The following is a 24,242-nucleotide window of genomic DNA, read 5'->3' as shown; positions in this document are numbered from 1 at the left end:
CCCGGCTGCTGGCAACCCACAGTTTTCGCCCCACCTGCTCAGTCCCTTGGGTAACTCCACCTCCTTAGCAACCCCTTGGCATCACACAGGACTCAGGGACACTCCTCAAGGTCCCGCATACCTCGGCTCTGCGAACCAGTCCAAGAAGGGGGTTTTGGGGTTTGGCTCTCTAGACTCTGATCTCCGTGCCCTGGTTCCGTACAGGCAAATTCCACTTCTAGAACCATCCTCATTTCCCATCCTGGCCTAATTTCCCTGTACTTGGAAACCGTTCTTCGTTCATTGCGTTCCAGCATATGGATGTGTCTTCGGTTGTTAAAGATAGACTTTGCTTTTCTGTTTCTTCTTGCAGTTTTTGTTAGTTCAGTAAGGAGGCTGAGCAAACAGATGTTTCAATTCGTCATATTTAACCAGAAGCCATTTACAACCCAAAACAAATGCCATTTTCCTCTGCTTTCCACCTGTGCCCGTCCTGTTTTCTAACCGTGGACCCGTTTGTACATCTGACTTAACCTCAGCTCTCAGCCCGAGGAGGAACAGAACACACTGACAAACGCCTTTGTTCAACTTCGTGGTGCAGACGCCCTGCAGCCCGGCGGCCACGCCACAGAGGATGGTCTGGCTGCCAGTGCCGCCCCCGCCCCCCGCCTGTCCGGAGCATCGCCCCGCTCCTCACGCGGGACACGCCGGCCCTCCTGCATCCCTGCCCACGGCTCCCCGGGGCTCGCGGGCCCTCCCAGCACCAGGAGACCTGACTTCCCGGGGAGCCTCCTGGGGCCTCCCTCCCACTGTGCCCCCACCAGCCTGGTCCCAGGCTGCCAAGCCTCTGGGGTCTGTCTCTCACATCAGCCTGAACCCCCGGAGCGCAGGGGTCCCCGAATCTACCGTGAATACCGTCCCTGTCTGCCGTCAAAGCAGCAGACGCCCCACACACAGGCTGCTTCAACCAACTGATGGGACCTGCGATTGGCAAGGCCTGTGGGAACCGAGCCTCCTGAGGCTTGAAGCAACTTCTGTTTTAGGTGACGCACGCCACTCGCCTTCCACCAAGGCCGGCTCGGCCAGTTATCACCACGTCCAGGCGTGACCGGCGGCTGGGGTCACTGCGGAGCGTGAGGACCTGGCTTCCTTAGCGGGATGCAGCGGGGGGCGGGGGGTCCTCCTAATGCCTCCTTTCCACTTACTCCTCAGACGTGGCCAACAGCTCATCAGTAGGAGGCCCCTGGGAGCCAGGGGAGGTGGGGCCTGTGCTGGGAGCCCAGAGGGCCAAGAGGGAGGCGTCAGGGGCGGCCAGAGTCTCCGCCCACAGCCCGTAGCTCCGGAAGGGTCACCCCATCAAGCCCCTGGATTTCAGGTGCCCCCCCCCCCCCGCGAGGACACCAGTGGAACCACCTTAGGGACTCTTCCCTGTGGGCACAAAGGACTGAACCCAGGATGCTGCCCTTGTCTGGGGACAGCACAGAGCACCTGCGTGCCAAGTGTGAGAGACTTCCTGGTCTTGCCGGCCTGTGGCGACCGGCCCTTCAAGACGCCTCCAGGCCGCCACACGCCCCAGGACTCTCCTGCCAGGCTCAGCCCTCACGGGCCTTGGCCAGGGCCCCTGTTCACATCCAGCCCTGCGTTCCGGGAGGGTCCTCCTCCCAGTGTGCCCCAGGCCTGCAGACTCTGCTCCGGGGCCCACGTGGGGACCTCGAGTGTGAAGTGTCAGTTGGAGGCTCAGGGAAGCTCCGGAAGCCAGGAGGCTCTACGCCCCAGTCAGCGGCCATTGCGTAAAGCCGAGCCAGCTTCCCCGCCAGCTCCTGCCAGGCCGGTGCTGCGCCTGCCAGCGCCCACCCCTGCTGAGCCAGGAGGGAGAGGAGTTCCAGGAAACCATGCGTCACGTGACCACGGAGGCAGTGTGCCCCGTGCAGCTGGGCAGGAGCTCAACAAGCTGCGGCCCAGCCTCCGGCCCGGGCTGGGGAGTCCGCCCTCGCCGGCCTCGGGCTCCAGGCACAGCCCGGCCACAGCGATGGCTCCGGCCCACCTCCGCCCGGCCCTGCTCCCAGCACAGGCGGCAGGATGAGGCAGTGCCCACTGCGGGCGCGGCCCTAGGCTGCTGGAACCCGTGTGGCTGCGGGCGCCTGCGCTCCCAGGCCTGGCCTGAGTGGCCCCCTTCCTCGTGGGAAGCCATGGGACTCAAAAACTAGGGCTTTTGTGTATTTGGGGGAGAAAGAAACACCAAAGCCATTCCTGTCCATTCCACGCTGAAACCTCTGTCCAGAAATCAGGCCTGCTTTAACTTTAAATTTTAAAGACTTTTTTTTTTTAACTAACAATAGCTTGCTTGCTTCTTATGTTTCTATATAAGAACCCTTACCTGTGACCCAAAAATAGTCAAAAGAAAATTGTGCCTGGAGGTCAGGCTCTGAGTGAAACAATGGAAGGGGTCCCACCCCCGCCCAGCTCCAGTCTCCCTGTGGCACCCGCCCTCTGCCCTTTGCCCCCGCCCAGCTCCAGTCTGCCTGTGGCACCCGCCCTCTGCCCTTTGCCCCCGCCCAGCTCCAGTCTGCCTGTGGCACCCGCCCTCTGCCCTTTGCCCCCGCCCAGCTCCAGTCTCCCTGTGGCACCCGCCCTCTGCCCTTTGCCCCCGCCCAGCTCCAGTCTGCCTGTGGCACCCGCCCTCTGCCCTTTGCCCCCGCCCAGCTCCAGTCTGCCTGTGGCACCCGCCCTCTGCCCTTTGCCCCCGCCCAGGGCTCTGCGGAGCCGGCAGGGCTGGGCCTGGAAATACCAGGTCAGCGAATGAGGAGGAGACCTCCCAACGCCATGCCATGTCTCTCTATCCACACCTTCCAAGCTCCACACTCACAACCTCTCTCTCACGCGAGGCAGTCAGGGCTTCACGGTGCGGCTGTGCGTGGCCTCTCGAAGGCCCCCCCGCCGTGCTGTCCCCCCCCCGCCCCCCGCCTGCCCAGGGGCAGCAGGAACTGCCCAGCCGCACCCTGTAGGCAGGGACCGCACAGCAGCTCAGGGTCGCCCCACCCTGGACGCTCCCGCCTGCCCACGGCCTCCAAGCCTCCAGTGGGGACCCTCCCCCGCAGCTCCTATGGGCAGCAGCCCCTCATCTGACCCTCCCCTCCCCGCTTACTCTGCTCTCCTTGTAGAAGGCCCTCTCGCAAACCCAATTCCCTCCAATCCTGGCTCACGCACCCTAACCTGCTGCGCCTCCCACAGACCCTCCGGCCGCGCCCCAGCTCAGCTGCAGACGAGGCCAGGCGCAGACCCGGGGCTGGCGGCCGGAGTGCTGGCCTGCTGACAGGGCGCGTGGCAGACCAACAGGAAGACCAAATGGCATCTCAGGGTGGCCCAGGGAGCAGCCCCTCTGAGTCCACCCCGCCACCCTGAAGGGCATGTGGAGGGAACCCCACCCTCCAGGCTCCCGCACCCCGTGCCGCTGTCGGCCGGCCTGGCCGCTCATCTTCCTCCTGACCCTCGGCCGGCGGCTCTCCTTTTCCCGCCTCTCACTCAGAGGGGTCCAGCTCAGGGGGGAACTCTAGCACCTGAGACTGTGAGGGCCAGGCAGGTGCGGGGGTTCACCTCCCAGCCCCTCGGGGAGCTAGCCTCCAGTGAGGTGAGGTGCCCTCTTCACTCCCAACCCCCTTCCCATTCTCCCCTCGGGCCTCAAGGGCTGATCCCAGCCCCCCTGCTCAGCCTCCTGTGGGGCGCTCACTCTCATTCGGCCCCTGGGCCTGGCCCAAGGCCAAAGCCTCCCGTCCCAGGAGCCATCCCAGTCCGGTGGCTGGCCCGCCCTTGACCAGAGAGGCCCCCCTCTGGCCGGCCCCAGGAGCCCTCCCCTATCCCTGCCCCTTCCCAGGGCTCAGCATCGGGAGCAGAGGCTCAGGGATGCCCCCCCCCCCCATATTTTCCGTTCAGAACATTACACTCAGCTGCTCAGGCCCCAAACCCATCCGGACAGAGGCCCTCGGGGAGGAGTCTGCTGTGGTCCGAGGGGCAATTAGGGCTGAGAAGAAGGCACGCCGAGCCGCTGTGCGAGCGCATGTGCACACGTGTGAGTGGTGTGTGCAGGCGTGCTCGCATGTGTGTGCAGGGTTGTGTGTGCATGTGAGTGCTAGCATGTGCTCGCATGTGTGAGTGTGCATGTGAGCGCGTGGGATCGCACTCCATGGCCCACGCCCAGCCCCTGGGCAATGCCCGAGTGCTGGGCGGCTGCGCGAGGGGCCAGGTGCACCGCAGGCGTGGACAGAACGGAGCTCTTCCCCGCCTCCCCCCTTCCTTTCCGGGCTTGGCAGCGAGGAGTGGGGGAGCCTGGGAGCCAGATGCCCAAGCCTCAGGGAAGCGGGAAGCAGTGAGTCGCAGCCAGCCAGCCAGCGAGGGCGAGCGGTGGTGGAAGCAGATGGCCTGTGGCTGCAGGAGAGGAGGGACCGTCCGAGGGCCAGGCTCAGGCTCAGGCCCGAGGCCCCTGGCCCAGAGGACAAGGAAGTGGGGTCGGGACAGGCCTGCTCAGGGCACAGCCGGCTCTCGCCTGGGGAAGGCGCTGGGACCCAAGGTAGATGCCGGGAGAGGGCGTGGTCAGTGCAACCCGAACGCCAGAGGGGGCCGGGAGTGGGGCTCCGGGCCGCCACAGCAGCACCAGCGGGCCCGGGCCCAGCGCGGGCGGCATGCAGACCGGTGGCAGGCAGGCAGCACACTGCGAGGCACTCAGACTCGCCAAGACCAGGAAGACGACAGCGAGCCTGGTGCATGTGCAGGGGCTCAGAGCAATGACCTGGTGAGCCGGGCACCTCTGGAGGGGACGTGGGAGCAGAGCCACGCGAACCTCCTGGGAGGGAAGCCTTGGTCCGGGTCCTGGGAGGAATGTCGGGGCTTGGGCTTTGGGGCAGGAGAGTGCAGTGCGGACGGGGAGCCTGCGGGGGGTGGGCGGGGGGAGCGGGGGGGGGCGGTGCAGGGGAGAACATCTGGGAGACGTGGGGCGTGAGCGGAGACCTTGCTTCTGGACGCCTTCCCGAACCTTGGCAGCTCGTCTCCGTGACGCTGCGTGTCTTTGCTGGCTACCCACCAGGCTGCTGAGACCACGAATCCCGCATCACCCACAGCAGCGACGGTGGGAGCAACCCAAGTGCGGGTCAGCGATAAACAGGTGGCGCCTACACCGCGGAGCAGCCTCAGCTGAGGAGTGTGACTCTGACACAGGTCACACTATGGATGGGCCCGGAGGCGTGCTAAGTGAAAGAAGCCCGATGCAAGAGGACTAATACCCCGTGATTCTACTCACCGGAGGCGCCGGGAGCGGTCCCGTCCTCAGAGACGGGAGGAGGACATGGCTCCGGCGCGGGGGAGGGCGGAGAGGAGTTAGGCTCAGTGGGCACACCGTTCCAATTTAGGAAGAAAAGTTCTGGAGATGATGGTGGTGGTGGTTGCACAGCAATGTGAAGGCACTTAACGCCACTGAAAGGTCTACTCAATAACGACTAAAACGGTTCCTTTTCCAGGACGTACAGTTCACCACAATAAACAGAAGAACCGGATGAAGCGCTGATACAGGCTACACGTGGATGAACCTCGAAAGCGCTCGGCTAAGTGAAAGGAGCCAGACCACAGGCCACGTATGAGTCCGTTTACATGAAATCGCCAGAGCAGGCCATCGGTAGAGACCAAGAGCAGGCGGCGGGAGGGGGAGGGCTGCCTAATGGGTCTGGGGTTTCTCTGAGGTGGAGAGTGTTTTAGGAGGAGACAGCGGTGGGGCTGCACAACATGGGAACGTGCTGAATGCCACTGAGTTGTCCTCGTCCACGCTGGTCATTGTATGTTCCGTGAACTTCACTTCAACAGGAAACCAGAGAGGCAGAGGGAGAGGGGGAGGAAAACCGAGCACAGTCAGAGATTTCCTGGGTGCAGAGCCCTCTGCTCAGCTTGTCCCCACCGCGGAGCCCCCGCATCCACTCGCCGACCTGTGGGCGTGCGCTCCCTCCGGACCGCGCTGCGCACCGCCGTGGTCTGCACGGCCTGTTCACAGCCCGCTATGCTATCAGGTCACCCTTAGGCCGGGGCGGGGAATGTCGGCCCGCGGGCCATATAAGCCTGTGAAATCACTTGGTCTGGGCCTGCCGAGGCATTAGGGTGAGTTCATAAGTGTTTGACCAAACAGAGCAGGCTAATTTCTAAGTTGATAATTCTGTATGGCCCGTGAATGATGTTATAAATAGCCACATGCCCCTGGGCAGGAGAACGTTCCCACCCCTGCCTTGGACGTTGGGACTTTCACCGGGTCTTTATCCAGCTCACCGACCTGCAGCGCCGTGGCGGGAAGGTCTTGACTTTCCAAAGGCACGCTTCCGCTCCGGGAGGCGGCATGCAGAGGCTCGTAAAGGTCCAGGTCCGACAATACGAAACGCACCGAAAGGTCACAGCAGGCCTCGGGAGCGACCGTGTGCGCAGCGCCAAGGGGCAGAGCCGCCCCAGAGGAAGGCAGGCGTTTGCTGTGCCGCCCAGAGCGGTGTCGGGGCCCAGGGCAGCACAGGAACGCGGCGCCCAGGCGGCTGTCCTGAGGAGCCCGCAGGGGGGTGGCTCCGCGGGCCCAGGCCCGGCTGCCCAGTGGGAGGCAGTAGGTGAGCGACCAAGGGGGTCAGCCAACCGCTGAAGAGCACGAGGCTCCAGGAGGGACACACGCCCCCCGCAGAGCTGCCCCCACGGGAGCGCGGGGTGTGAGCAGATTCTGTGCGCCCTGACTCAGCACAGCTGTGCCCGCTCCGCACATGAGAACGAGCCGTGACTGACGGGAGAGGGGCATGTGCGATAGGCGGCCGGGCCACGGCGGGGGAGGCAAGACAGCCGGTCACTTTCAGCGCGTGACCAACACTTCACGGCGCCATTCCGGTTCCCACGCAGCAGCTCTGCGATGGAGGCGGGGAGGGAAGGAGAGGGGGAGGGAGGCAGTGCCGTGCAGAAGGCCAGCGCCCTGAGAGCAGGCCTCTCTTCCTGACCTGCCCTCCCCCGTGCTGGCTCACGCTCCCACGACCCTCCTGAACCGGGCGCGGCCACCTGCCCTCAGAGCCGAGTCAGCAGTGAGCTGTCCCCGCGTGGTCCCCCGTCCCAGGGACACAGCCGAGCCTCAGGGCGCCGGAGGCCACAAGGACCTGAGGACACCATCTCTGCAGTGGATGCTCCCCCCTGACACCAAGGGCAAACGCAAGGGCACGCCAAGGGAAGAGCTGGCAGAGGTCAGAGGACAAGGAGCCCGCGGCCCCGCCCCCCGCCCTCTCACCCAGACACGGTGGGCTCATGCGGGGTCTCAAGTGGAGCAGCTCAGACCCAGGGCCCACGTCCCCAAAGCACTGGTGAGGCGGGTCTGCCAGGCAGGGCCAGGCCAGGTGAGCTCCCAGAACACCAAGTCCTCCCGCGTCCCTCACCGTCGCAGGGAACAGAGCTCCACGCAAAGGCAGCAGATGGAGCCTCTATTTCGGCCGAAAGCTGTGACTCATTTAAACACATCCCCCAGTTTCCAGAAATCTAATAGCTAGCTCTTAGTGAAAAATGAAAGAAGTTCTTCAGAAGCAAACCCTGCTGGTGACACAAAAAACTGGAGACCTGCTCTGGTGTCGCTCTGAACGCCTATACACCAGGCTGGACGCGGCTCGGCCTTCACTCGGAAGAGACACCACAGGGGCGCGTGGGCGAGGAAAATGCACGGGGTCAAACTTTTCGGCCAAGACAGGGCCGGAGGTGACATGGGAGGAGGTGCTACGCTCAGAAGACCGACCTCAAAGGAAGCAGCTCTCACTCAGACTCTGGGCTTCTGGGCACGCACCCTCCTGCGGCTCCGGGAAGGAGGCCGAGCTGAGCCCAGGGACCGGCCCGGCCCCTGCAGAGCCTCCCGGCAGCAGGTCTCGTGTGGGTGTTCAGGCAGCTCTGATGGATGCCCCTGCACGAGGGCCACCTGCTCTGTCGCTCCAGGACTCCTGCCCCCTTTCCCGGAGCCCAGGGCCCGCCCTGCCTGCCTGGACCCGGCCTTGAATGTGGCTCCTCACCTACCGCTTCCTCCTCCTGTGGGCCATTCTTCGGTCTCAGCTCCATGTCCAACAACCTGTGCCACCGGCTCCAAGATGGGCTCTGAGCGTGCCTAAAGCCTTCAGCAGCCCCAGGACCCAGGCTCCCTCCCCACGCGTGTCGCATGCAGTGGCCAGGAGCATTTCCCAACAACCCTCGGCCATCTCCAACACTCCTCTGCCACCTTTAGACTCAAGTCCAAACCCTGCCGCCATTCCAAGCCCTCTGGTCTCTGGCCTCACCACCCCACTCAACATAGTGGGTGTCCGGAGGTCTCTCCGTCCAGCCCTCTCTTCTGGCTACTCTCTCACCACTCTTAGTCAACATAGCACTGCAAGTTCTAGCTAGCTGAACTAAGGCAAGTAAAAGGAATAAAGGACATGCAGACTGGAAAGGAAGAAATAAAACTGTATGTTTACAGCCGAAACCGGTTTAGCTCAGTGGATAGAGCGTCTGCCTGCGGACTCAAGGGTCCCGGGTTCGATTCCAGTCAGGGGCATGTACCTTGGTTGCGGGCACATCCCCGGTGGGGGGTGTGCAGGAGGCAGCTGATCGATGTTTCTCTCTCATCGATGTTTCTAACTCTCTATCCCTCTCCCTTCCTCTCTGTAAAAAAAAAAAACAAAAAAAAAACCTGTATGTTTACAGATGATATGATTGTCTACATAGAAAATCCCAATGAATCTTTAAAAAAAATCATAGAACTATTAAATAAGGTAAGCAAGGTTGCAGAATACAAAATAAACACACAAAAATCAGTCCTATTTCTGTATACTCACAATGAACATGAAGAAATCAAAGTAAAAACACAATTCCACTTCAATCACTCCAAAAGCTACTGAGGTATACACTGAAAAAGCATTTGTAGGATCTGCATGCTGAAAATTATAGGACGCTGATTCAAGAAATCAAATCAGACCTAAATAAATGGAAAGGCATACTATGTTCATGAACTGGAAGACTCAATATTGAAAAGATGTCAATTTTCTCTAAACTGATCTATAGGTTTAATGCAATTCCTATCAAAATTCCAGTAAGGTTTTTATAGACATAGACAAATGTATTCTAAAGTTTATATGGAAAAGCATGATCCCTAGAACACTAAAGTAACCTTGTCAAAGAAGAGTAAAGTGGGAGGAATTATTCTACCCCATATTAAGGCTACAGTAAGCAAGACAGTGCGGTGTTGGTAGAAAGATAAACACATAAATCAATGAAATAGAACAGAGGATTCAGAAATAGATCCACACAAATATGCTCAATTGATTTTTTTTACAAAGGTGCAAAAACAACTCCATGGAGGAAGGATCCCTTTTCAACAAATGGTGATGAGGCCACTGGAGATCCATAGACAGAAAAAGAACAACCTCAGCCTACGCCTCAGATCTAATACAAAAATTAACTCTCAGTGGATAACAGGCTTAAATGTTAGGAAAACCTTAAGGATCTAGTCTAGGCAAAGAGTTTTTGGACTTGATACTGTAGGTATGATCCATCATAGAGAATACTGATAAACTAGATTTCACCAAATTGAAAAAGTTTTGGTTTGTTAAAATCCATAGAAAGAGAATGAAAAGAAAAACTATTCAAATAAGGACAAGTGAAACCAGGGAAATAGGAGTAAGACTGGTGACTTGTATGAATGTCACTGCTTTGGTTGCGTTATTATACTACAGTTTTGCAAATGCTACCACTGGGAGAAATTTGGGAAAAAATTTAAAAGGAAAGGCTCTGTATTCTTTCTTACAACGGCATATGAACGTGCAATAATCTCAATTTTTTTAAAAATGAAACACGTCTCAAATTAGTCTATACCATTGGTTTGCCATTTTTAAAGTTGGAGAATAAGAAATGTGTTGATATTTCGTCACTTCATAATATTATTCCGTCTTTGATTTTGAACCTTACCATAGCCAACAATCTTTTTAATAACAAATATAAAGTAAGCTTACAAATCTCTGGGAAAATGGATGAACTTTAAATGAAGGCAAAATAACAACATTCTGACGTAAACAAAAGCAGGAAAAATTGTTGATAGCAAATTGTAATTATAAGAAGTAATGAAGGCCAATGATGCCTCCATAAAGCCGGGAGGGAGGAAGGAAATAATGGAGGAAGTTCGTCAGGCAGCAGCAAGTGACACCGCCAGGAACTGGAATCTACACGAAACCAGTGAGTGACGGCGAAGGCAGTGATGTGGGTAAGCATGACAGCAAGTGTAACTGCTTATTCTTCTCCTTTATGCTCTTAAACGATGAAAAGGCAACTGACGAAAACTCCGGGTGCTGGGTGTGTGCTGCTGAGCTGACACTGTATAGACATGTCATGTCTGACAAGAAGAGCACAAAGGAGCTAGTTGGGTGGGAACAAAGCTGTATTTTTTAAACATATTTTTTCCTGGGCATGTGCCTGACCGGGAATCGAACCGTGAGCTCGATTCATAGGTCGACACTCAACCACTGAGCCACACCGGCCGGGCAATAAAAATATTTTTAGAAAAAGATGGATGAGCCCCTCCGGCTTGTTCACCAAGGCAGTTCCTGAGGCCCCGATTCTGAGTCTGCTTCAGCTGCCACGTGTGAAGATGAGGAGGCTGGACCACGCTGGGCCCTCGGAGCCCGAGGCCTCGCCCACGGAGTCAGAGCTTCCCCGCGGAGGGACCACGCCCTTAAGCAAGTTTAACTCCAACGTGCCCTGTGGCAGGACAAGGGATGCTAACCCCCCGTCACCTTGTGTCCTCGGTCCCGGGCAGGAGCCAGCGGCACTGAATGCAGGCCCTGGCTGAGGCTCTCATTTCCAGCCATTGCGTCTGATAACACAAATGTTTGTCAAATTGCACATCCCTGCCTGGCCCTCTTGGAAGCCGGTATTGCCTCAGCCTCTCCCTCTTCCTTATCTCTTCCTCAGGGCACCTGTAGGAACCAGGCGGCACTGATATTAACGCAATTGCAGGTGGAGTGCTCCTTATTTCTCCAGCCCGGGCTTGGATACCGGCTGCCTCCCTGGCCTCTCCCTTGGCTGCCTCGAAGACACAACTTGCCCAGGAGCAAAGCCCTGGTCCGGTCCCAGCTCCATGCCTGCTGCCCAGAGCGCACCAGACGCTCAGGCCAGAACTCAGGGTCCTCTGACCCCTCTCTCTCTGCACAGCCAGCCCTTCAGCAACCCTGCCTCTACACTTTCCAGCACTCTCACCCCCTTCCCACTGCCCACTGCCCACTGCCCACTGCCCACCACATCCGGGCCAGGGACTATCCTATCACACCTGAATACTGTTAACCCCTCACCAGTTCCCTGCTTCTTCTCTTGCCCCTCAGGGTTGGCAACACGCAGCAAAAAAGTGCATTTACCCTTTAGTTTCAGCGACCTGACTCCCAGGTAGCTATCCCGTAGACACACGAGTGAAAATGAAAAATGGTGCATACACCAGGCTCCTCACTGTGTGCTCTCTGTGAGAGCGAAAGACTGGATACAGACCAGCCAGTGTGGCTCAGTGGTTGAGCGTCAACCGATGAACCAGGAGGTTAAGGTTTTATTCCCGGTCAGGGCACAGGCCCGGGTTGCGGGTTTGATCCCCAGGAGACAACCCATCAATGATTCTCTCTCATCATTGGTGCTTCTATCTCTCCTTCCTTCCTCTCTGAAATGCTATATAATAAAACCTAATATGCAAATCGACCTAACAGCGGAATTACCGGTCGCTATGACATGCACCAGCCACCAGGGGGGCAGATGCTTAACGCAGGAGCATCTGCTGGACTGCGAGAGGGCGTAGGCTGGGCTGAGGGACTCCCACCCCAGTGCATGAATGTCGTGCACCGGGCCTCTAGTCAATTATAAAGAAGAATGTACAGTTGGCCCTCGGTATCTGCAGGCTCCCCATCCACAGATTCAACCAACGGTAGATTGAAAATATTTCCAAAAATGTTACATTGTTGTAAAGAAGTTACATTGCTGCTGATGTGTACTATGTAGTTAGGCCTATGATGCTCTCTTCTGTACTAAACACATACGGATTCTTTCCTTGCCATTGTTCCTTAAACAACACGTGTAACAGCGACTTGCCTAGCATTTACGTTGTATAAGGCATTAAAAGTGATCCAGAGAGGATGGCAGTGTCCGGGAGGGTGTGCCTGCGTTGTTTACAAATGTAGCCATTTGCCAGGAGGGCCTTGAGCATCTGTGGGTTTGCACACCGAGGGAAAGCGCCTGGTGGATGGCACTGTTCTCCGTCCTTTACCTCCCGTGGGTCTGCCCTGTGCCATGCGCCTTTGCAGGTCCTCCCACTAGAGGCGGAGCAGTTTTTCAGCTGTGGCAAACTCTGTTTTCCAAAACTGAGCTCAGCAAGATTTCCAGTCCACATGCCTTACAGAACCTGACACGCCCCATCGAGAGATGGAGTCCGTCTCCTCCTCTCAGACCTGGGCCTGGGCAGGCTCGGCAGCAGCTCGGCCACTAGAACGAGGCGGAGGAGGAACGTGTGGCCTTGGAGAGGAGCCCAAAGGCGTGCAGCCTCCGCCCGGCGCCGCTCGCCCGCAGCCCTGGGGGCTAGCCCACCTGGGAAGCACTGAGGCCAGCGACCCCCATCAGCTGTGAGGCACGGCCATGTCTCGGGACTCATCCCCGCGGGCCTTGGAGCCTTCCAGCTGCAGCTCCAGACACTCCAGCGGAAATAAGCCATCCCCCCGCGCCCTGCCAGGATTCCCGACCTACAGGATCGGTGAGCCGAGTAGTGGCTGTTTTCTGCCACAAGTTTTGGGGTAATTGGTTATACAGCCATACTAAGTGCAACGCCACCCTAACGTTGACTAAAGGAATGTTAGTAGATGTGTGATTTCAAGCAAAGGTTTGAAGTGTGTGTGCTCGTGTGCATGTCTGCGTGGTGAGAATGCCCCTTGTGCGTCTGTCATCACCCTGGGAAACGTGCCCGAGGAGGAGAGACAAGTGGAGCAGAACCGGACTCAGCGCAGCCTGGAGCCCAGCCTCGCTCAGGACTCCGAGCAGCAAGCAGCCACGTGAGTGAGGGAGGGCGGCAGTGTGCAGCCACAGCATTGGCGGGTTTGCTGTGCGGTGTGATGACGGCACCAGGGAAGTTACCGAAAGCAATCCCTAGGGCCGGGCTCAGTGGGTTGCAGCGTCGGCCCCTGCTCCAAAGGGCGGCAGGTTCTGATCCCAGTCGGGGCAGCAGGCCCAATCCCCAGGGTACACGCAGGAGGCAACTGATCAATGTTTCTCTCTCACATCGATGTTTCGCTCCCTCTCTCTTCCTCTCTCCCTTCCTCTCTTTCTAAAATCAATAAACATGTCCCCAGATGAGGATTTAAAAAAAAGCAATCCTTAGAAACTGAACATAAACTAGAAAAGGGAGCTTAATCTTCCTAATGGCACCCACCCAGAATGTAATCATTTCTAAAACAAACCTTGACTATACATCCCTGGAAAAATATAAACTAAGGACAAAACAAACCACAAGGAATCTTAAACCATATTCATTAATTAGTACTGTAGTCAGTAAAAATGTATACATATACTCTGAATAAATATAAAGGCAGAGTTTATTAAAATACATTTCATTTTCAAAATTGAGCTCTCAGCTGTTAAGTGTGTATACATTATTTTGGGACACCGTGTATAATATTCTATATGCACGCAATGTTTATTTGGATCCTGATTTGAATAAACCAACTCTAAAAAGTCATTTTTGAGATCATCAAGAAAAACTGGACATGAACTGGGTATTAAGGTTATATTATGAAATTACAGTTAATTTTGTTGGCTGTGATATGTCATTGGATTAAAATAAGAACAACTTTTAACCATTAGAGGAACATCCTAAGGCAGGGGTGGGACCTTTCTCCTGCCCAGGGCCGTGTGGATATTTATAACCTCATTCACGGGCCATACAGAATTATCGACTTAAAAACCAGCCTGCTCTGTTTGGTCAGACACTCAATGAACTCACCCAACGCCTCGGCAGGCCCAGACCCGGTGACCTCACAGCCTCCGACGGCCCTCGGTCTGCCGTGCCACCGGCAGAGTATTTCCGAGTGAAACGATATGCTGGGTTTTTTGTTTGTTTGCTTGTTTGTTTTTTAAATATATATATTTTTTATAGATTTTTTACAGAGAGGAAGGGAGAGGGATGCAGAGTTAGAAACATCAATGAGAAACATCGATCAGCTGCCTCCTGCACACCCCCTACTGGGGATGTGCCCGCAACCAAGGTACATGCCCTTGACAGGAATCGAACCTGGGACCCTTCAGTCCTCAGGCCGACGCTCTATCCACTGAGCCAAACCGGCCAGGGCAATATGCTGGGTTTTGGTTGGAAATACTCTGGCTGGAAATAGTTGGAGGAATACAGATGAAGCAAGTCGGCAAAGCACTCACGGGGTCCACGGTACCGCCGTCCCTGCTAAGCGTGTTGGCGTTTCCCCTGCAGAGCACTGCTGCTCCGGGGACACCGACGTACCCGAGAGGCCAGCATGGCGTGGCCCCCCAAGAAGGATGGCCTGCACAGGGTTCCCTCCCCAGTGCGCAGGGGCTGCCCTGGCTGGGGTGCAAGGGTGGCTGCTTCCAGACCCAGCCCTGGCCCTGCCCCTGGCCTCAGCGGGCACCGGGCACCACCACAACCCCGAGCTGCTAAGACCTTGCCCTCCAGAGCCCGGCACTGGCCCTGAGTCCGGTGCGGGGTGGGAGAGTGGCTCCCAGGGCCACAGCAGGGGAGAGGCCTCCCAGCGAGACCCCCACAAGCACACTGCCTCAGCTCCCACCGCCGCGGCCAGAGCCACGGCCAGAGGTGCCGCTGGGTGGGAAGGGGTCTCCGTCTACAACCAGAGAAGGCCCGGCAGGAGCCCCCAGACTCGCAGCCAGGCTGCGGGAGCCGGCGGCGGCGAGGCTCACATGAGGCGGGCACGAGGCGGGGTGGTGCCAGAGTGCTGGAAGGTGGCACAGTGGCCGTCAGACGGTGCCACCCAGTCTAGGCGACATGCTGAGCCCGGGTGCGTGGGAGAAGGCTCCCTGCCTCAGGGTCTGACAGCGGGCAGCACCGCCCAGGTGGGGAGCAGCTGGCGAAGGCACATCTAGAGAAGACGGGGCGCGCAGAGGAGGGCATGGGGCGTCCGGGAAACCCCAGGCAGACAGTCAGCTGCGCCCGCCCGAGGGCAGAGCCAGGACCGAGAAAAGCGGGCAGGAGGAAACCCCTTTCCGACAGAGAAAGAACTTGCCAACCACGGAGCCATCTGCCCGGGAGAGGCCAAAACCCCTGGCCGCTGGGCCGTCCCGCCACGGCCGCGGCCTCGGGGCTGAGAGCAGGCCTGGGTCCGTCAGGGCCGGGGAGATGCCACGGTGAACAGTGGGCAGACAAGCCGAGCACCACGGAGGCCAGACCACGTCCCTGAGGAGGGCCTCGGTGCGGGCCTGGCGCCGAGCCCCAGGAACCGGCCGTGCGTGCTGCCCTGTGCCCCCGAGTGGGGCTGGCAGTGGGAGCATCACCGCTCCTTCTTCCTCCGCCAACAGAGGGGGCGCTGGAGACCATGCAGTGCCTCCCGCTTCAGGCAGAAAGGGCTGAGGGCCCACCCGTCACGCGCGGCCAGGGAGCGGCCGTCAGCACTGACTCAGTCCCTTCACGTGCACCCGCCTCCCCTCTCCCTTGCTCAACTGTCCTACTTCCCGACCCTTCCGTCCTCACAGCCCTCCCCCTCCTCTGGCTACACTGGCAGGAGGCAGGCTGTGCGCAGTGATGGCATTCGGGCTGCGGGTCAGCTGGCTGGCGGAGGGCGAGGTCTCTCCTGTGAGGCCTTAGGGCTCCCAGCAGAGGCGGCTGCGCTGTAAAGCACAGGCAGGTAGATGCTGGGCTGTCTGAGGACGTGAGACACTCCAGCCTTTCATCCGCCCTCGTTTGCCTCACCTCTGCGAGGCGGCGAGGAGGCGGGAGCAGACTGTACTTTAAGGAACTTGGGGGTAAAGATCTGAGCGGTGTCTCCTGCCCCCCCGCCCCCCCCCCCCCGCTGGCTGTGAGGCCCTGAGGGCAGAGCCCCCTTCTGTTAATCCTTGCATTTCACCGGGACGGCACCGCCAGGTAGTGCTCAGAAAGGCCCTCCTGAACGCTGTGTATGGCCCAGCTTCCCCGGAAAAGCCTCCTGCTTTTAAACGGAATTTAACTGTAGAATCCCTCACAACTGCCCCATAGATGGGAGGTACAGGAACCCCTTTTGTCTGCCTGTATCAGAGTGTGCAGAATGCCCGGGTCTGACTAGCGGGAATTTCCTTCCCTCCCGCTCCCAGCACCCAGCGCCTCGCCGCTCCTCCAGCCCCGTGGGGACAGCGCCCGCCCAGCCTGGAGCTCCGCGGGCTCGGCTCCTCTGGGCGCACGGGCAGTCAGTCCCAGAGGGGACCGGGGGGCGGGGAACCTTGCATGAGCTTGTGGACAGGCTGCTGAGGCTCTTTGATCCCCTCCACAGCCGGGGCCAAGAACTTCCCCCACCGGGGGGGGGGGGGCTCCACCCTGGGCCCTGAGGGCAGCCCCACCCTCTACAGGGGCAGCCACCCCTCGCCAGGCAGCTCTGGGTTTGATCCCAGGGGTGACCTAGAGCTCCCTGGTGCTCCCAACACGCCTCCGTGTGGCCCTCCTGTTGGGAAGGAGCAGGGGTCCCCGTTAGGGTCTCTCCAGAACCCTGGCCCCGAGCAAAGAGGAGGACAGGGAGCTCAGAGCAGCACTGCCACCAGCCGGGCCCAGGGGCCGCACAGGGCAGTCAGGAGCATGCCCCCGCGCCGTCCTACAGGCCCAGCTGACCAGGCCACCGTGTAAGACACCGGGCGAGAGAGTGCCGGGCGGCAGACACCCACCAGAGGCCCAACCTGCGGGGAGGGAACCACTGGGCAGGAGCCTGGGCCCCTCCCTGGCCACAGGCAGGAGCCGAGGCCAGGCTCCCCTTCCTTCCCCAGCTGTGACGGCTTCCCTCTGTGCTGGGGCGTGGACACGGCACAGAGGCATCGACGCCAGGACCAGAGTCACCGCTGCAGCCGCATGCCTGGTGCCGCCGGGAGTCTGGGCAGCAGTCCCACAGCCGATGGCCCACCAGCCCCAGCTTCCCCGGGGCGTCCAGTCCTAGGGACACTGGCCCTGCCGTGGACACGCTGGTCTCAGCCACCATTTCACCATTTACAGCAGCGAGTCCCGGCAGGAGGGTGACTGAGACCCGGCAGACGGGCCGGCAAGAGCTGCACGCAGGCAGGCGGAGCGGGGCGCCGTGTGGGAAACACCTCGCAGAAAAGCCCTGGCCGGCAGCTCAGCTGGTTAGTGTCGTCCCAATACGCCAAGGGTGCAGGCTCGAGCTCCAGACAGGGCGCGTACAGCAAGCAGCCACCGAACACATAACGAAGTGGGCAGGCCCGGGCTGGTGTGGCTCATGGAGAGAGCATCGGCCTGCAGACTGAAGGGTCCCAAGTTCGATTCCAGTCAAGGGCACGGATCTCGGTTGTAGGCTTGATCCCTGGCCGTGGTCTGGGTGTATGCGGGAGGCAACCAATCAATGTGTCTCTCTCACATCCATGTTTCTCTCTGTCTCTCTTACCCCTGCCACTCTCTCTGAAATCAATGGGACAATATCCTCAGGTGAAGACTACAAGAAAATAAATGGAACAACAAATTGATGTTTCTCTCTGTCTCTGTCTCCCTCTCTCCCCCTTTCTTTCTCTCGAAAATCCTATATAATAAAAGATTAATATGCAAATCGAACAAACGGTGGGAGGACTGGTCGCTATGATGTGCACTGACCACCAGGGGGCAGACGCTCAATGCAGGAGCTGCCCCCTGGTGGTCAGTGTGCTCCCACAGGGGGAGCACCGCTGGGCCACAAGCTGGGCTCACGGATCGCAAGTGCAGCGGCGGTGGCCGTGGCAGGGCTTAGGACCCCTCATGGGATGTCTCCCCGGGGAGCGGCCCTAAGCAGGCATTCAGACATCCCCAAGGGGTCCCAGACTGCAAGAGGGCACAGGCGGGGCTGAGGAAACCCCCCCCCCCAGTACACGAATGTTGTGCACTAGGCCTCTAGTTAATAAATAAAAATTTAAAACAAACAAAAAAACGCCTAGCAGAATGCCTGCGGGGAAGCGGGCACCCAGCAATGGCCGTTACAGCTGCGCCAGAGCTTTGCCGACTGCTCCCACTCAGCCCCAACTTCCTGTGCGTGGGCCATGGCTCCAGGAACAGGTTCTCCTGGCGGAGCCCCCACACGCCAGGTCGGTCCCTCCACCTCCATCAGCAACAGGGACGGGGCCCAGGCGGGTGCAGGACGGGGGGAGGAGAGGGGTTTATCGAAGGCCCAATCCTGCCCCAGCAGCCGGCTCCTTCCACAGACAGGGCGGGCTCCGCGAAGCAGAGGGACAGGCATGACCCAGGGACTCAAAGCTCTGCCTCGGAAGCTCAGACCCAAACAGTGCAGAGCAAGGAGGCCTTTAAAAGTGGAACAGAAAAGCTACCCCTGGAGTGGTCTATTCTTTCTGCTCCCAAACTCGCCCGAAGTCTGGCTCTATTTCCATGGGCTCCGGCTCCTTCATGTCTGAAGCCCTCAACAAAGTCTTTGTGAAAAAGCTAGAATTTCTCGGCCAAAAGAATGAACTCAGCATCTGAATGGCTTCTATATATAATTCCGGTTTACAGGGAAAATGTGGGACAGAGGGACATCTTAAAGGACGCCACAGGGGTACAACCCGCACAGTCCAGAACATGGGAGACCGCAGGACAGAGGACTGAGTTCTCCAATCAAAAACTGCCAGAGGGAAAAAGGAAAGGAAATCTATAGATTTAAAGAAACTCAAGAGCTGTTTCAAACAAATGCAATGCGTAGACCCCATATAGACACAATTCAAGCAAACCAACTGTAAAAGTAAATTCATAAGATAATCAGAAAAACTGGACCCTGCCTGAATATTTGCTGAGATTAAGAAGGGACCGTCACCCTGTGTAGCTGTGACCTGGTGCTATGGTCAGGACCGCACGAAGCCCTCATTCCTTAGACGTGCACCCTGAAAAGATGATGAGGAACTGTTGGGGTGTCTGGAAGTTGCTTCCATAAGGGGTGGGAAGTGAAGGTGAGAAACCTGATCAGCCACGAGCTGATGTCGGCTGAGGCTGGGCCAGGGGAACAGGGGAGTTCACTGGCTTATTCTCTCCACTTTTATGTACATTCAAAAATTTCCATAATAAAAAGTTATTTTTAAAGATAGCCTTTCTCCCCCTAATGTCTGCATAACTTTTTCTTTGACTAGCAGCATCTTACCAGGCTAATGCTGGGAACGGCTATATTATCAAAGCACCCCTCTCTCCCTGGCAGAAGTGTTTGCCGCCTTTGGGGGAAAGTCTGATGTCATCACCATTCAGATGTTCCATCACTTTGGTACAAACCCAGCACACGCCCTCCGTGAGAATCCAGGAGCGAGCGTGGTCTCTAAATGGTAACCACTCTCTCAACCCTGGCAACTGTGTCCTTTCAGTTTATCCTGACAAGTTAGCCCCAGCTTTTTCTAGAGCTGACTGTTCGCTGATACAATGGAACGAGTCTAGCTGATCCTGGACCAGAGTCCCTGTCTGACAAACGCATTGAGGTTTTTATTGAGATGTCAGGGAAAGACCCACGTGAGAAAGGAGCTCTAGTGTGGTCCTCAGAGCAGCCTTGCCCCCTCCCGGCTCCTCCGGGCCGCTGCCTTTGGCTCAGGCTGTCCCCGCGGCCCATGGGCTGGGCGCGAGCGAGAGGCGGCCTTGGATGCTCGCGGATTGTGAGGGGTGCTGAGGGGAAGGCAACCCACCGGGTTGGCCCCGCGCTCCCGCACGTCCCGCACTCGGCCCGTTATCTGCTCACTGCCCCTCGGCATGGACACACTCCTCAGCCCATGTCCCTTCCTCTGCCTCTCGAGCCCATCTCCCAGCGGCCTGGGCTCGCCCTTCCTGGAAGCCTGGTCTGCACCGCCCTCTCCTCACGGGACAACCCTGTCAGCCGGCCGTCGGCCTCCTCAGACGCGGACCTGCCTGCAGCACCACGCGGGCCGTCCGGGGTCGGGCTCATAAAGGCTCTTCGAAAGCTGCCTGGCCGATCAGACTGTGAGGTGCGGGAGGACGGAGAGCAGCGCACGCCCTTCCGGCCCTCCGCAAGCCCGGCCCCGCCTTGCTCCTGACACCGGTGAGTGCCCCGGGGCTGGTGGCCAAAGACCAACGTGCAAAGTCAAACCGCGGGCCCGTCCCAGGCTGACGCAGAGGAGACAGGCTGCCCCTCGTCAACATGGCGCTTTTGTGCAACTTTTTTGAAGGTGCTTTCTCGGGTTCCACCGTCTTGGACGGGCTGTGTGTCGGGGTGTGTGTGCAGGAGAAGTCCCATCAGCCTGAGCACTGCACTGCCTGTCAGGCGTCTGATGTCGATCAAACGTCCATAAAAAAATAAAAAATAAGGCAATGGCCGAAACCAGTTGGCTCAGTGGATAGAGCGTCGGTCTGCGGACTGGAGGGTCCCAGGTTCGATTCCGGTCGGGGGCATGTACATTGGTTGCGGGCACATCCCCCGGTGAGGGGTGTGCAGGAGGCCGCTGGTTGATGTCTCTCTCTCATCGATGTTTCTAGCTCTCTATCCCTCTCCTTTCCTCTCTGTGAAAAATCAATAAAATATATTTTAAAAAATAAGGCAATGGCCCGGCAGGCGTGGCTCAGTGTGGTTGAGCATCAACCTATGAACCAGGAGGTCATGGTCTGATTCCAGGTCAGGGCACATGCCCGGGTTGCAGGCTCGATCCCCAGTGGGGGGCATGTAGGAGGCAGCCGATCGAGGCCTCTCTCTCATCAGTGATGTTCTCTGTCCCTCCCTCCCCCTTCCTCTCTGACAGCAGTGTGTACATACACGTCAATGGTGAGGGAATGAACCTCCGGGAGGTTCACAGCAGCGCAGGCTTGGAGAGGGGAGATCAGCTCAGCCTTCCCGGCCGGCACCCCTCGGGAAAGGCACAGCCCATGTAACTGTACACGTGACCCTGATTCCAGAGCGAGAGCCTCACCTCGAGGGACTTTCTGACGCCCAAAGTGCCGGCTCACCCACGGCAGACTGTGGGTGCCGAGGCAACCCAGGGCTGTGACGGCGCCGCTCTTCACGGGACCCAAGTCGGGCTCCTCCGCACGAAGGCTGCGCCGCCCCCTGCCAGGGCCCAGCAGCTCAGGGTGAGGAGGAGAGGCTGATTCAGCCTGGGGTGGCGAGGGGTGACACGCCGACGGGAATGAGCAGGAATGCACCCTCCAGACCTCGGTTCCATGCCCCTCGAGATTGGTAACGTGATCTCCCCCTCCCTGGTCCCCCACCTCTCTCTCCGAGGCTCCCAGCCTGAGACGGTGCATGCTCTTTCCTGAGGCCCGAAAGCACATGCCCAGGGCTTTTCCACCATCAAGGGGCCAATCTGTTCAGCATCTTCTCAGAACAGAACGGGCTAAATTTGGCATCAGGTACCTGAGACGCTCGTGGTGAGAGGAAGTGGAAGCTATTCTGATGCTGAAGGAGAGGCGTGCCGTGAAGGTGCTGCGACAGGCTCAGAGCAGCTGGAAGAGCAAACCCCTAAGTCTCCTCAGGGTCTCAGTCCTGCGCTTTGGGGACAAAGAGCCAGCTCACCCCCGGAGTCTGATGGCCATAGGGACCTTCACACCACAGGCCCAGGTGTGAGCCTTGCCCACCGCCAGGAGCAAGATTACCGTGACTGCTGCGCCCAGCAGGAGCCCATGGTCCCCGAACCCCAGGAGTCTGAGGGTCTGCAGAACGCACGGGCCGGGTAGCAATGAAACACGGAACAGGAACATGAGCAGCAGACACCAGCCCCCTCCTGTCCCTCTGAGCTGCCCCAGCCTTTCCCAAATGCCCTGTGCTGGCCCTGCAGCAGCAGATAAACTGGAGGGGAGCAGCCTGCGGGTTCCCAGAAGGGAACAGCCGGATTCCCCACAGAGAGGGCACCAAGGCGCTTTGCCATTCGGCTCTAGACGTGTTCCCGGAGAGGGAGAGCTGTCAAAGCCCGTGCACGCCGAACCTCAAACAGAGCTCAGCACGCAGCAGAGTGCACAGTGCATGCGGTGCTGCGAGCCGAGTGCCATCCGCCTGCATGACGGGGAGAGCGCAGCCCGTGTGAAACGGGCAAACCCCCTCCGAGAGGGACTGGGGCTGGCCTGTCTGCGCCAGGCTTCGGGCCACTAGGAGCCTCTCACTGCTGCTCGTTGTCTAAGAAACGACTTCGGAAGAAATAATCGCTCCACAGGCACAGCTGGGCAGCTGGAGAATCAAAAACTGCGTTCCCTCCCGGTTTGCGTGCTGCCACACAGAAACGCCAAAGCAACATCAGCAGCAGACTCCCCTGGAGCCGGAAGCGCGAGCACACGCACACATACACACGCACACACACACGCACACGCACACACACACACCCCGCTTTTGCTGCTCCCCAGGGCTATCTGGCGTAAAGATAACGCCTTCCATTTTATCCTGTCATCTCTCGGTGGCTTTCCGGAGTTTTCCATGATTTTACTAGAGGTTGGCATTCCCTCCCACTGCATTCACTGCCCTCGATGGTGTTTGCAGGACCTGGGCTGGCACACATTTTCAACAAGCTGGTTTCACGGTTGGCATCTGATCAGCTGTGTTCTGCTCAAAGCAATCTATGTCGGTTCGGCGCTGCCCTGGTCTGAGGTGGCGAGCTAAGTCGTAAGACAACAGAAACGTATTTGGTGCTCGGTGACTCAGGAGCACTCTTGCTTCACCCCAGACGTGTTTCACGGACGCTTGGTGACAGCACCCGACCCTGTCAGTGCTGCTGAGCCCAAATAAGTACCTTCTGGTGTCCGGGGGCATTTCCCCCTTCCTCCAGTGACGACGACAGCCACTCAATGCCCAAGGAAAGCGCATGACCAAGTTCATGGTCCAACTATTTCCATATCCCTCGCCCCTCCAGCGACACTCATCTTCCCAGAGAGCCACTCCCATCCTGCTCCCTCCTCTCCCACACAATGGACACCTGCCGACACCAGCAGACGGGGAGGCCGGCTCCATCCGCTGCTCCCGGTGCGGAGGACCGGGCTGCTGTTACATAAGCCCCTCCGAGCCCGACGTTGGGGGGAAGCAAATTTGGGGTTCATGACGAAGTCACGGTCTGCAGGCCCCGACTGACCCCGCGCTCACCACCCGGCCTCGCAGGGCGGCGGGCGCGGCGGGAAAGGGAGGACGCTTCCCGCGACCACCCGGCTCGCGCCCACGGAGCTGGGTTCCAAGTGTGGCCGGAAGTCCGACCTCACCGTCTGGACTAGATCGTGGGGTCACGGGCCCCGGCCCCTCCCAGACCCCCGGGCGCCGTGACACGCGCTTACCTGCCCGGGCCTGGGCCGGGTCCGGGGCCCGGTGGTCCCGCGGCCGCCCGCGCAGCGCCCGCCGCGGGGAGCTGTCCGCCGCCGGCCGGTGCTGAAGGCGGCTTCCCTGCGCCGGGGCCCGGGCCGGGGCCGGGACCGGTGCCGCCGGGAGGCACTGGCCCTTCGCCGGCGCCGCCCTCCAGGCTGGCCTCGTTGCCCATGGCGAGCGGCGGGCGGGCGGGTCGGGGTCGCTCTGAGCCCGGGCCGGCGGCTCCCGGGCGGCTGCTCACGCTCTCGGCGCCGCCGCCGCCATCTCCCCGCTCGGCTCGCGCCGCCGCCCGCCCTGCGCATGCGCACGCGCGCCCCCGCCCCGCGCACGCGCCCCCCTCCCGTCCCCGCGCGCGCTCACGCCGGCTCGGAGGACGCGCGTCCGGGCGCCCGCGGCGGGGTCGCTGGGAAACGGGTTTCGGCGTCGGCGCATGCGCCCTCCGAGGCCGACGCGGCCGGCGAGCGCTCCCCGAAGCCCCGCGGGAGGTGGCGGGACCATCCATCCCGGCGAACGGGGATGGCGGGGCCCAGACCCTGAGACGGGAGTGCGGGGCCTGGGGGCTCTTCTTGGGGTACCCTCGTGTCCCAGCCGGCAGCTTCGTGAGGACAGTGTGGCCTCGAGGGGTGTTTAGGGGAGGCAAGGTCATGGGAGGACGGAGGTAGAGGAGGCTGCGTGAGGGGCCGATGGGGAGGGTGTCACGGCCACGGGAGGGAAGACCATCCAGATGGCGCCAGGACCCATCTGGGACCCACGCTGAGGCCTCGTCCCGGCACAGGAGCCTCGGGAAGTGACCCTGGA

The 24,242-nt window shown here is 59.2% G+C and overlaps 1 protein-coding gene across 1 annotated transcript in view; it reads right to left on the bottom strand.

Annotated features, from left to right (window-relative positions):
• Positions 1–23,616, bottom strand: part of BSN (bassoon presynaptic cytomatrix protein) — a gene marked incomplete at its 5' end in the record, with an annotated part of 59,611 nt that extends 35,995 nt beyond the window's left edge. The window contains 2 exon segments of the mRNA XM_079795460.1: positions 1,583–1,600; positions 23,417–23,616. Coding sequence (XP_079651586.1) covers positions 1,583–1,600; positions 23,417–23,616 — 218 coding nt within the window.
• Between the last annotated feature and the right edge of the window lie 626 nt (positions 23,617–24,242).

The sequence above is a fragment of the Cnephaeus nilssonii genome (genome assembly GCF_951640355.1).
Source record: "Cnephaeus nilssonii genome assembly, chromosome: 17".
Lineage (NCBI taxonomy): Eukaryota > Metazoa > Chordata > Mammalia > Chiroptera > Vespertilionidae > Cnephaeus > Cnephaeus nilssonii.
Note: the sequence above shows the minus strand (reverse complement) of the source record. Positions and strands in the feature narration are given on the sequence as shown.